Source organism: Helianthus annuus, chromosome 2 (assembly GCF_002127325.2).
Source record: "Helianthus annuus cultivar XRQ/B chromosome 2, HanXRQr2.0-SUNRISE, whole genome shotgun sequence".
Lineage (NCBI taxonomy): Eukaryota > Viridiplantae > Streptophyta > Magnoliopsida > Asterales > Asteraceae > Helianthus > Helianthus annuus.
In genome coordinates, this window is record NC_035434.2 from 137,308,912 (window position 1) to 137,322,942 (window position 14,031).

General features: G+C 33.6%; 1 protein-coding gene across 2 annotated transcripts; it reads left to right on the forward strand.

Annotated features, from left to right (window-relative positions):
* Window positions 1-1,869: 1,869 nt before the first annotated feature.
* On the forward strand, window positions 1,870-12,493 carry LOC110922848 (protein NRT1/ PTR FAMILY 6.3). Of its 2 annotated transcripts, none has more exons than XM_035986670.1 (5): window positions 1,870-2,172; window positions 2,281-2,458; window positions 2,543-2,582; window positions 2,792-3,360; window positions 11,436-12,493. In XM_035986670.1, exons 1-5 carry the CDS (start codon window positions 2,001-2,003, stop codon window positions 12,313-12,315), a joined length of 1,839 nt encoding a protein of 612 aa, XP_035842563.1. In that variant the 5' UTR covers window positions 1,870-2,000; the 3' UTR covers window positions 12,316-12,493. The 2 variants fall into 2 exon arrangements, with proteins under 2 accessions (XP_035842563.1, XP_022022744.1); XM_022167052.2 differs by having other exon boundaries at window positions 1,871-2,115.
* Window positions 12,494-14,031: the final 1,538 nt, after the last annotated feature.

The window sequence follows — 14,031 nt, forward strand, 5'->3', positions numbered from 1 at the left end:
CATGTATAATCGGTACGCGGACTACATGAGAAGCGTGCATGCTTGGGGTAAAAAAACCCCATTTGAGCTCAATGGACGGGTGTTTGATCTTGAGTACTTCATGGCTCATGCATCTTATGCCACATCGCCCTACTTGGGTCTAAAGGTCATATTGGTAGGAAATTATTAACAAGGTACAAGTTACTTTAGAATAACCGTATATTACAACTTGTTTTTACTAAATTATGGGTCATTATTGTAACAAGGGTGGAGCACACATCAGGAGGATGCTCACTTCCATGCAATATTGGCAAAAAAGTAGTATGTTATTTTTCACATGGTCTTAATTTTGTATTTGTCTTAATAATTAACAAGTTACCATATTGTTGGAGACCAAGAAAAGGAGACGCCAACCCACTTCTTTTGAGGTCGGGATGGGGACTGGTATGCCCAACTACTTGAAGAAACATATGTTGAAACATATTCGAATGTTAACCTGTCATTGATCCACCGTCGTGGGAGAGAGGCAGGAATAATTGCCACCTCTTTGGTTTTTGACAACTCATAATCTCTATTATACCATTACCGTTCATCATGACAGTTAGAGCACTACGAGATCTCATAATCCCGCGAAGGTATATATTGATCAATGTAATATATTTTCAGCTCCAACAAACTACTAGCTATTTCATATTTGTCTAATGTTTGAAGGTTGATGCCTAAGAAGAAAAACTGAGGGTGATACAACTAGGAGATGTAAAGGGATCAACACGCACATCAAAAGAAATTCAGATAAAGTAAGTATTTCAGAGAAATGCTCTAGGAGAAGCTGCAACATGAATGGAAATGTACCAATTGACCACCTAAATGAGCTATCTAGCGATTTTATGCGCCAACACTTGTCATAGCTACCACCACCCGAGCACCCTCCCTCTATATAGTTAGACATGTAATTTTTAGGGAGTTAATATTCATACATCCCTCCTCTCTATCTCTCTCTATACATATATAGTATAAAGAGAGAGTTAGAGTGAAAAGGAATGTGAAAATAAGATTTGTATATTGTTACAAATTATATAATCAAAATAACGAAAGATTAATGTACAAGATTTTTTATCTAATTGTGACGTTTCTTTTAGGTTTTCAAAAAAACAATATTTTATCTATTTATTCATTAGATTTAGCTAGCAGCAACAGACAAAATACGTCAAAGACTTATTGGTGAAAGATTTGCCAGTAGTATGGCTATCTGTGATCCATCTGATTAATTTATTGGTGAATTAGTTGTTAGTGATCCGTGATCTTGGAGAATTGAATAATCCCTCGATTATCCGTCAATGATTAGTCCATCGGTGATAACGTTGGTAATATCACACGTTGACCGATCAACAACATCAGGGATTGATCCATCAGTGAAGTCTTTACACACGCCCAACTTTCCACAAAACTTCAATGATTGATAACCGCCCTTCACCTAGAGATAAATGAAAATCTGTTGAACTATGATAGTAAAAGTAAATGGTCACATAGTATAAAGGGAAATATCCGAAGGTAAATAAAGAGATAGATGGTTAACAAATATTTCTCATATTTCAACTTGATTTTCCATTCTTGCAATCAAGATTCAATAATACAATAGTTGGCTTTTTTCTCTAATTCTTCTTTGTTTGTTTTTTGTGTTGATTATTTCAATAATATGGACAATACAAGGGGTAGGGGCTCTCCGGACACTGGCAATTCCGTGTACTAGTTTGATTATAATAAATAGTTTCTTTTAAAAAATAATTTGCAAAGTTAACTGTGTCATGCATAAAATAGTAAATAATAGTAGTAGTATATGATACCAATAATTAATCACATAGTCCCGGCTATAAAAGGAAACTAGGCTACTCCAATGTTCATGGAATTTTAAGCCCCCATACCCCCATACCACTCTTTGATCTTTTCACCATCTTCAAATCCTATAAGCTACCCTTTATTTTTTTAATAAAAAAAACCTCAAATATATCACAGGATATAATATGTCTCTCCCTGAATTACAAGTGGCAAAAACTCTACCTGATGCCTGGGATTACAAGGGCCAACCGGTTCACCGTGCAACCACCGGTGGCTGGGTCAGTGCGGCCATGATTTTAGGTCCAAAACCCTTCCTATTTTTTATGATATTATGTATCTATTACTTGCATTATAAAGGTACAAAGTTGATAACAATTTGAAGTACTTTTAAATGGTGTCATGCTCTTTAGTTTCATTTCATATGATTAAGTATTAGATATTGATCTGATTTGAATCTATGTTCAGGAGTGGAGGGATGTGAAAGGTTAGCGACTTTGGGTATCGCGGTGAACTTGGTGACGTATTTGACTGGAACTATGCATTTTGGAAATGCTAGTTCCGCGAATACTGTCACCAATTTCTTGGGTACGTCTTTTATGTTATGTCTTCTTGGTGGATTTGTCGCGGACACTTTTCTTGGCCGGTAATCATCTAATCTTATTTATCATTAATTCACTTTTATGTGAAAGTATTTGTTAACACAATATATTTTTTATGATGTCAATAGGTATCTAACCATTGCCCTATTCGCTGCGGTTCAAGCTACGGTAAGTAGTATATATTTTGTCCATTTTTAGTTAATACCATGAAAATGGTCCAATATCTTTCCTTGATTAGTATACTTAGTTTTCTATTAGATAAAAAAAAACTCAAATCTAGAGCACTAAGACGTACTCATCCGTACCCTGCATTTCTATAAGAAACTATAGATCAAGTTCTTAGTTTGAATGCTAACCATTTTTGTAATAATTATTAGGGTGTGACAATCTTGGCCATCTCAACCGCCATCCCGAGCCTACAACCACCAAAGTGCACACCAAACGGCTGTGTCTCGGCCAACATGACACAAGTTTCCTTTCTTTATATTGCACTCTACCTGACAGCCCTAGGGACGGGCGGACTCAAATCTAGTGTTTCGGGTTTCGGGTCAGACCAGTTTGATGAGACAAATAAGGAGGAAAAGACCCAAATGGCTACTTTCTTTAATTGGTTCTTTTTCTTCATAAGTATCGGGTCACTTGGGGCGGTTACGATCTTGGTCTATATCCAAGACCATGTTGGTAGGCCTTGGGGGTATGGGGTCATTGCTTGTGCTATTGTTATCGGGTGGGTGATCTTCTTGTCGGGCACAAAAAGGTACCGGTTTAAGAAGCTCGTGGGTAGCCCGTTAACCCAAATAGCCTCGGTTTTTGTCGCAGCGTGGACGAAGAGACGTATGGAGCTTCCATCTGATTCTTCTTTGTTGTTTAATGTGGATGATGTTGAAATTACAGGAGCTGACAGCAAGAAAAACAAGCAGAAGTTACCTCATAGCAAACAATTTCGGTAAGTTTTTTACTATCTCTTTTTTTTTAAACTGTCTACTATTAATCTTTTTCGTCTACATGTACAAATATATAGATGTAGACGAAAAGGATTAACAGTAGAGAATTACGAGAATAACATAACACGTAGATGCTGCTTTATTTGTGTGATACATAAGGTAGTTATAGAACGTAGTTCTATATAAAATCAGTTTTAAATAGAGAACTACATGAAAAACATAAACATGTGACAAAGTTGTGATCATATAAGTGTTTATACGGCTAATTTATCATGATTCTATAGAGACACTTGTATGTATGTATGTACAGTATGTATAATATAGATGTATACTTGGCTTTTCTATTGGTCACATGTTTTTCCAACAAGATACATGAATGATTGATCCTGTGTTCTGGATTTGCCAAGTGGGTACCATCTTTAGGCCCCAACTCACTTACTACAATAATACGACAATAAATTAGTCATTGGTATTTATAGCAATATTTTTCTCTACACATGGACTTTAGTGACATTATTCATGTTATTTCGTAACGATTAAGATTTTTTTTATATTTTTTTAATTGTTTGAAATACTTGTCACGGATACTATATACAGTGTCTGAACCCATAACGGCCTTATTATCAAAAATCAGTGGACAACAGATGTTTTGTTTAAAAACTTTCTGGAGATAACGATAACGATAACGATAATAACAATTACAATAACAATAATAGTAATAGCAGTAATAATAGTAATAAGGTAAAAAACGTTAAAAAAGAAGACTAGTGAATATCGTTTATAGCGTCTGGAAAATAATAAAAACTTATAATATTAACTAATACAAACCTCTCAAAATAACAATTATTGGAGCATTATCTTCTTAAAAAGAAACTGAAGTTTGAAGTATGTTGGCTAGTATTGCAATTATAGGTTTTTAAATGATTTGAATTTCAATTTATTCCAAAACAAACATTAAAAAACTCTAGTTGATTTATTTTGGAATATGATAAATAGTATAATAATACTATGAATAAACTCATATAAACATTTACAATCGTCCAAAGATGATACAAGGTTCCCTTTATTTTTATCCTTTTAAAAAATTTGGAAAATCCTTTGGATCTATCTCTCCGACAGAATAAATTCATGCATATAATGGTAGTCGGTGAATACATTTGAATAGAAAAAAAGGGACCCAAAAATCCACAAATCTTTCTTGGTTATTATCAAGATTATTGGTATCTTACGGGTTAACAACTGTAGATTTTATGATTTTATTTGTTTAATAACATGGGTTTTCGATCAATACTGCCAAGATGCATTGATCGTAGAGAATAGTATCATAGTTATTTTCCTAGAAAGTCTGTAATCACTTATATAATGAGATCTTTGTCTATATTATATTATTATATTCACAAACACTAGGAATCCCTAATTACCATATGAGTAAGGGGAGGAGGGGTGGTACACTAGTGATAGTTTCTATCACTCACAAGCACCAATTAAGTTCCGCCATGTTATCGACCATTTTTTCATCACTCACAACTTTTTTTAGTGGGGGTGGTCATCACTCATCACCACACCCAACAATTTCCCCCAACCAACAAATACCCTCCCAAAACAAAACATTAACGCGTGATAAAGATAACGAAAATTTGATTTCGTTGAAGATTAACGCGTTAAACTTGTTGCCGGCGGTGGAGTATAACGCGTGGATGTTGATGGCCGATATACTTCCACGCACCGCCCCGGGTGCTCTAATAATACTTTAACTTGAGATCAACCTAACGTCACACTATATAAATTCATGGGTCTTTGAAAAAGTTGTACTTTAGAGTTTTATTATTGCCAAATTGAATTTTAGTAATTCTTACATACTAATGGTAATATGACCATTAATACTTCTAACTTTCTCTACCAAGTACTTTTTTCTTGTTGAAAATGAAAGTCAGAAATATTATTAATCACATTATTATTAATTATTATTATTATTATTATTATTATTATTATTATTATTATTATTATTATTATTATTATTATTATTATTATTATTATTATTATTATTATTATTATTGTTGTTGTTGTTGGTCAACATGATTATTACAGTCCAAATAATCTGCCTTTATTATTTGAACATTTTAGGTTAACACTTGACAAAATTTGGAATTACTTTAAAATGAGAAACACATACACATGTACAATAAATAAAACAAGGTGCATGCATGTGTTTTGGTTGTGCTAGAAGACAAATATCAAGATCATGAGGTCCTAAACAGTCTGTCATCAATCAATTGATGCTATAACGTGTAACGTAGAAACCAAATTTTGTATCTTGTAACTCTAACCCTCCCCAAAGACTTGTAGATATAATAGGCCCTTCAATATCTTGTCTCCTATTAGTGAAACAAGAGGATAAGTACCAAGACTCCGGAAAACGATATATATAAAGAGATGAGATTAAGCCATTCATGCACCATCTTCGAAAACATACAAATCTTAAGTTTATTCCAAGAAAAACTTTCTTAACTATCGTAAGTCATCACTGGTGGGACGTGTATATGAAGTGTTTTCGATCATCACTTTAGATCTAATAATAAAAAAATATTAATATATGCCCTTCAATAGTTAACTTGAAATTGGTGTGTTTGTTACCTTTGAAGAAGAAGGACTAAACTTGGCATGAAACATTAGACTTATTTGAGAGGTATGATGATCCGAAGCTAGTGTCATACCTATCTACCATATCAATGTTTAATATATTATTATAATGCCCATGGCTTTATAGCCTAGTGGCATCTTGGTGGTGGGATAAGACTTTGGGACCAATAGGTCCTGGGTTTGATTCCCACAATGAGATTTTCTCAAGTGGAGATGGATATGATCGGGTGGTTCCTCTGGTGACACGATTATACTCCAGTGGTCCGTCAGTGATCCAAATTTGCCGTTCAATATATATATATATATATATATATATATATATATATATATATATATATATATATATATATATATATATATATATATATGGTGGAGTTATTGTAAAAAAGGCCTAAAGTCTGAGAAAGGTAAGAAAGAATCTCAACCATTAGATCTAAATTAATTGAAAAGGGTAAGATTGTAAATTCAAATATGGTAATCCTTGATTTAAGGATTTGGAGAGAGAAAAACCTGGATTTTAGGACTTATAACCGTCGATAAATATAACACCATTCATAGCATGTTCATACATGGTGTTTTAAATATAACACAATTCAGAAAAAAAAACACCATTCAGCAACAAAATAACACCATTCAGTACAAAATAACACCATTCAACAAACAAAATAACACCATTCAGTAAATAAAATAACACCATTCAGCAGTAAAAAAAACACCATTCAGTACAAAGAATATAACACCATTCAGTACAAAAATAACACCATTCAGTACAAAAATTAACAACATTCAGTAAACAAAATAACACCATTCAGCAGTAAAAAAAACACCATTCAGTACAAAAAACACCATTCAGAAAATAAAAATATAACACCTCTGTATCATCTTCTTCACTTCCGGCACCACCACCACTGCCACTTCCGGCACCACCACTGCCGATCCAACACCACCACCACCGCCGCCACTCGAACCACCACAATAAACATGCGATCTTCATCAATCGGATCAATCTTCATCAATGATTTCTGCGATCTTCATCAATCGATCTTCATCAATCGGATCAATCTTCATCAAATGATTTCTGCGATCTTCATCAATCGATCTTCATCAATCGGATCAATCGGATCATCTTCATCAATCTTCATGTTATCAACGATTTCTTCATCAATCGATCTTCATCAATCGGATCAATCTTCATCAATGATTTCTGCGATCTTCATCAATCGATCTTCATCAATCGGATCAATCGGATCATCTTCATCAATCTTGATGTTATCAACGATTTCTGGGATTAGAGAGAGAGAGCGTGCGATTGGAGAGAGAGAGCGTGCAATTGGAGAGAGAGAGAGATTGTAGGGATTTTAATTACAGTTACCTCTTTTGAATGGATTTAAAAGACTTTATTACCCCTATAATTTTCAATTCAGTCCAAAAAATAAAATAAATTTTACATTTTGGTCCCTATTAATCTAAACCATTAGATCAAAGATCTAATGGTGTGTATTCTTTCTTATCTTTCTCACACTTTTAGTCTTTTTTACAGGATCCTCTACCTATATATATATATATACATATATATATACATATATATACATATATATATATATATATATATATATATATATATATATATATAGTGTAGGGTTCCAATGAGAAAAAAATTTTGGTAAGAATAAAAAAGAACAAACTTCAAAAATTATTTATTTTACTTCATTTAATTTTTGTATTTAATATGGATGTAAAGGTATATTGGTAAAATTAGATAGATCATTAATTGTTAGTCTTACTTTTTAATAGCTAACTAAATTAAATTTGTAACTTATTTTCAAAAAAATATATATCTTTTCAAAAAAATTATAATGCCCATGGCTTTATAGCCTAGTGACATCTTGGTGGTGGGATAACACTTTGGGACCAATAGGTCCTGGGTTCGATTCCCATAATGAGGTTTTCCCATGTTTATTATGTTTATTGGATTTCCTCCTGAATTGGTGTGGCGTTATGCCAAGTGGAGATGGATATGATCGGGTGGTTCCTCTGGTGGCACGATTATACTCCAGTGGTGCGTCAGTGATCCAAATTTGCCGTTCAATATATATATATATATATATATATATATATATATATATATATATATATATATATATATATAGGGTGGAGTTATTGTAAAAAAGACCAAAAGTGTGAGAAAGGTAAGAAAAAATCTCAACCATTAGATCTAAATTAATTGAAAAGGGTATGATTGTAAATGTACTAACAAATTCAAATATGGTAATCCTTGATTTAAGGATTTGGAGAGAGAAAATCCTTGATTTAAGGAATTATAAGTTTATAACCGTCCATAACATCATTCATTTTAATTCTTTTTGCATCATTCACAGAATCAGAGCATGTTCATGACATGGTGTTTTAAAAAAATTCATAGTTCAATTCATGGTGTTTTTACTTAAATAATATAACACCATTCAGTAAACAAAAAACACCATTCAGAAATAAAATAACACCATTCAGAAACAAAAAACACCATCCAGTAAACAAAAAATAACATCATTCAGTAAACAAAATAACACCATTCAGTAAATAATATAACACCATTCAGTACAAGAATATAACACCATTCAGTAAATAAATATAACACCATTCAGAAAAAGAAAAAAACACCATTCAGAAACAAAATAACACCATTTAGAAAAGAATAACACCATTCAGTAAAAAATAACACCATTCAGTAAAAAAATACCATTCATAAAAGATAACACCATTTAGTAAAAAATAACACCATTCAGTAAAAAATAACACCATTCAATAATCCTTACATCTCTGTATCATCTTCTTCTCCGATTCCGGCACCACCACTGCCGGTCCGCTACCGCCGTCGTCGAACACAACCACCCGAAAGTAAAATCTCATGGTTCCCATCCGTCGCCGTCGTCTAACCCAACCACCCGCCGTCGTCGAACCCAACCACTGCGGTCCGCCATCGGCATCGTCGACCACGCGGTCCGCTTCCCATTGATGTTTGATCTTCGTATTGATGTTTGATCTTCAGATTCGTGATGTTTGCAGGGATTATGTTCTGAATATGGAAGAAGAAAGAGAGAGAAAGAGAGAAATTAGGAACTTATGATAGAGAGAGAACGAAATTGTAGGGATTTTGGATTGAATTGATTTACAAAATGAAGATAAAAATACACAATTGCCTCTAAATATTTCAATTCAATCCAAATTAATATAAATATTTTACATTTTGGTCCCTATTGATCTCAACCATTAGATCAAAAGATCTAATGGCTGATATTCTTTCCTATCTTTCTCACACTTTGGGCCTTTTTTACAGGATCCTAACTCTACATATATATATATATATATATATATATATATATATAGTGGAGGGTTCAAATGAGAAGAAATTTTTGGTAAGAATAAAAAAGAATAAACTTCAACCAATAAGAATTATTTATTTTACTTCATTTAATTTTTGTATTTAATATGGGTGTAAAAGTATATTGGTAAAATTAGATAGATCATTAATTGTTAGTCTTACTTTTTAATAGCTAACTAAATTAAATTTGTAACTTATTTTCAAAAAAAAATATATATATCTATATCTTTTCAAAGAAGAAAAAAATTAATTTAAGGTGTAGGATAAATTACGAGTTGTGTAGGATAAATTTCAATATGTGTAGGATAAAATTTTAAAAACGTGTAAAATAAATTTTGATGTGTCTAGGTAAAAATTTTAGTGTGGATAATGATAATCTTTATGACTAATTAATTAGTCAAAAAGAATAATAAATGAGATGAGAGAAAACTATTTAATGTTTTACAATTATACTCTTTGTTCTTTTTCTTCTCAAATTAATTTTCTTATCAAATGAACCTCCCTCTATATATATATATATATATGGAGAAGATCATGCGAGAACCAACTCTTATTGTGAGAACCGTGAGAACCAATGTGAACACACTAAAAATGCCTAAAAATAGCTAAAAATCACACAATTTTTTTTTTTTTGAATTTTGTATAAAAAAATCGCTACTTTTCGAAGCCAAAAAAAAATTAATTTTTTAAAAAAAAAAATTTTTTGGCTTCTAAAAGTAGCGATTTTAACATGAAAAATATTTAAAAATTCAAAAAAAAAATTAGATTTTTTTTTAGATTTTTTTAGGTTTTTTGGGGGTTTAGTTTTTAGCATTTTAGCTTGGGGGGGGGGGGGGAGGGGGGTTAGGTTTTTTTTTGGGGGACGGGGGGTTTAGGTTTTTCTTGGGGGTGGGGGTTAGGTTTTTTTAGCTATTTTAGGTTGTGTTCACATTGGTTCTCAAGATTCTCACAATAAGAGTGGTTCTCGCATTAGCCACTCCCTATATATATATATATATATATATATAGGATAGGAGTTGGCCAGAAAGTCCAAATTTCCTAAAAAGTGTAAAAAGTCATAAAACACAATAGTGTCAACCATAAAACACACCAAAAACCCACAAATAATATGATGAAGATTACTAAAACATCTTGTATGTGGGTTTTGTGTTGTGTTTTAGATGTTAAGGCTCTGATTGTGGAATGACAAATATTATTGTGTTTTATGTTGTTTAGCATTGTGTGTTTTATATTCATAGTTCTACGATGGTGTGTTCGAAGTTTTTATGCACTATTAGAGTTTGAATATGGTGTTTTAGTAATATTCATTCTATTATTTGTGAGTTTTAGCTGTGTTTTATGCCTGAAATTGTTGTGTTTTATGACTTTTTACACTTTTTAGGAAAAACACACTTTCCGTAGGATCCCCACTCTATATATATATATATATATATATATATATATATATAAAAACTGAAAGTTATTATATTGTTATTTGAGCTCTTAATATTTTAAGTCTGATGATGGAATTAACCCTAACTGTTGTTTTTAACACCCTATGACCATAAACGGGGATCCGTGTACGTCACTACTAGAAAACTAGCTATTGATTTTTTACATATATTTGTGGGAAATGCGTATAGTAGAAAACTCTCATTAAGACCAATTTTCTTACAATTATTCACGTGTGATCTAGAAAACAATCTTAGGGGCAACGCTTCAAAAAAATCTAAATAGGCAGCGAAATCGAAAAAACGTTAAAAAAAATTCTACCGACGAACGTTTAAGGGCAGCGAAGGCTACACCTTGTTATATAGTATGTCTGCCGCTACCCCTTGTTATGTGGTATACTGGTATGTCCGCTACTGGTGAATAGAAAAACCCATCCAGCGAATTCAATACCTACCATGAATATTGTTGCACATATAATCTAAAGGGAGACAATCACTATATGTTATTTTTTTCATATTCAAAAGATTAATACATGAGTTTGAAGTGTGGTACATATCAAGATACTTGTAGCCTTAAACTTAAACATATATTATTTTATTTATTGATGTTTCTTTTTATTTTGGGCAGTTTCCTTGACAAAGCAGCAATAAAAGATACCGAAAGATCATTTGAATCAATGGTAATTAAAGTAGATAACTGGAGTCTTGCAACTTTAACTGATGTTGAAGAAGTGAAAATGGTGATCAGAATGCTACCAATTTGGGCTACCACAATATTGTTTTGGACAATATATGCCCAAATGACCACATTCTCAGTGTCACAAGCTACTACAATGGATAGACACATTGGAAAATCTTTCCAAATCCCAGCAGCATCCCTCACCGTTTTCTTCGTTGGAAGCATTCTCTTGACTGTTCCTATCTATGACCGGATCATTTCCCCAATCGCCAAACGGTTCCTCAAACATCCACAAGGCCTAAGCCCTCTCCAACGCGTAGGAGTTGGGCTAGTCCTATCCATTTTAGCCATGGTTGCAGCTGCCTTAACCGAAATCAAACGACTAAATGTGGCTCGTTCACATGGTTTAGTAGATGATCCATCTAAGGTGGTCCCACTTACGGTCTTTTGGTTGGTCCCACAGTTTTTGTTAGTGGGGTCCGGTGAGGCATTTACGTACATGGGACAACTTGATTTTTTTCTAAGGGAGTGCCCGAAAGGGATGAAAACAATGAGCACCGGATTGTTTTTAAGCACGTTATCGCTAGGGTTCTTCTTTAGCTCTCTTTTAGTGACAATAGTGCACAAGATTACAGGAGATAAGAAGCCATGGATTGCTGATAACTTGAACCAAGGGAAGCTTTACAACTTCTATTGGTTGCTTGCAATTCTAAGTGTTTTGAACTTAGTGTTATTTCTTGTGGGGGCAAGGTGGTATGTCTACAAGGAGCATAGGCTTGCTGAAGAAGGTATTGAGTTGGAAGAAGATGACTTTGTTGGCCATGCATAAACTTGGAGCTAGCTTTTATTTGTTTAGATATGCCTTTTGGTGAAAATCTCGGAAGCTTTTTCTACCCCTTTGTTGTTATGCCATGCTTGGATATGTAAATATAAAAAGGGAGGCCATATTTATTGTCTAAATGGGCTGTTTGTTTACCTTTTAATGGTTCAGACATCTTATTGGTTTAGCACTTAATGGTTCAGACTGTTTGTTTCACGAGCAGATCTCTAAATGGTTCAGACATTTGTCTCTGAATGGTTAAGCATTATATAGAGTCTGAATGGTTAATACCTCTAATCTGAATTGGTGAGACATTTGTCTCTGAACGGTTAAGCATTATACAGCCTCTTAATGGTTCAGACCTCTTACTAGTTCAGCACTTAATGGTTCAGATCTCTTACTGAATCAGCACTTAACCATTCAGATGTTGCCAAACAGCCCCTTAGTCTTTGTGGCCGGTTTTCTCTCTAAATAAGTTTAAAACCAGTTAAATCGGAAACTGAATAAACCGAAACCGATTAAAATCAAACCAAATTACAAATTTTGTGAGATAAAAGTGGGACTGTAGAGATTGTCGGTAGAGGAAGAATCTCCCATTTCCAGCTACAAAAAGTGTGCTGGCTCCATATCTTGTGCTCTAATAATGAGGTGAACACCTCTTTATATAGGAGACATGGGTCTCCCCAAACCTCAATGGGTCAGGCCCAGTTAAGGGTTATCTCTACAAGTCCCCAGCCCAATGTAGTGTAAACTACATCGCGTTAGGCCTCGCAGTTGGGTTAGTAAGCAATCATAAAAAATATTAATATAAAAACGTGATAAGTAACGGGAATGTCTGACCGTTCGGGTCAGGTCCAATACCATACCCCCATCATGTCCCACAGTCTAGTGTTGCTTCCGTGTGCAAGCGTGGGAGGAACACTAGACTTATTAAGAGTGCTCAGAAGTGAATAATGTGAGTTTACTCGCTGCCTGGATTGGCAGCCTTGGCATCATGCCAAGCTAATATGGGGGGGAGGGGGGGCGTCGCATGACGTTGCACTTCATTTAGCCAACCAGTTTAGTTTGATTGCAAATTAGCCCCTAAACTTTGGTTTGTTTATCATTTTATGCTATAACTTCATAATTTAACATGTTTTTTAGTATGAAACGCGTAAGTATATATAAGTTGCGTATCGTGAATGTGTGGATGACGTTTTGAATGTATAACAAGTATCAGTTTGTAGAGTAAATTACAAAAATCGTCCTTTTATGTTTACACCTGATTGCAAACTGTATCCTTTACCTTCAAAAAGTACAAAAAACGTATTTGATGATTGCAAACCATTGCAAGTTATGTCCTTTACGCTAAATCTTGTTTATTTTCACTGTTAAATTAGGTCCTGTGGCCCTCACGTGAGGGCAAAACCGTCTTTTCCTCACTAACCCATATTTATATAATTTCTTCACCTTCTCTTTTATCCTTAACCCATCACCATCATCTATCCATTGAATTCTTATCAAATCACCTGTGACCACCACGAAACCCCACTGAATGCTTATCAAATCACAATTAGTCAAGTTTGTATGTAGATTTTGTGTTTAAAATATCATATAACTTGCAAATTAACCTGCACTCTAAAGAAATCAACAAATAGGCAATGGTTTCTTAAAACCGTTTGCAATCTCCTTGAAGATAAACAACAAAGTACCAATCTTTTTCCTCTTTTACAATACATAGAACAC

Coding starts and splice junctions, on each gene's coding strand:
- LOC110922848 (XM_035986670.1), top strand. CDS start 2,001: ATGTCTCTCCCTGAATTACAAGTGGCAAAAACTCTACCTGATGCCTGG. Junction 2,173..2,280: donor CTATTACTTGCATTATAAAG/GTACAAAGTTGA, acceptor ATCTATGTTCAG/GAGTGGAGGGATGTGAAAGG. Junction 2,459..2,542: donor GCGGACACTTTTCTTGGCCG/GTAATCATCTAA, acceptor TGATGTCAATAG/GTATCTAACCATTGCCCTAT.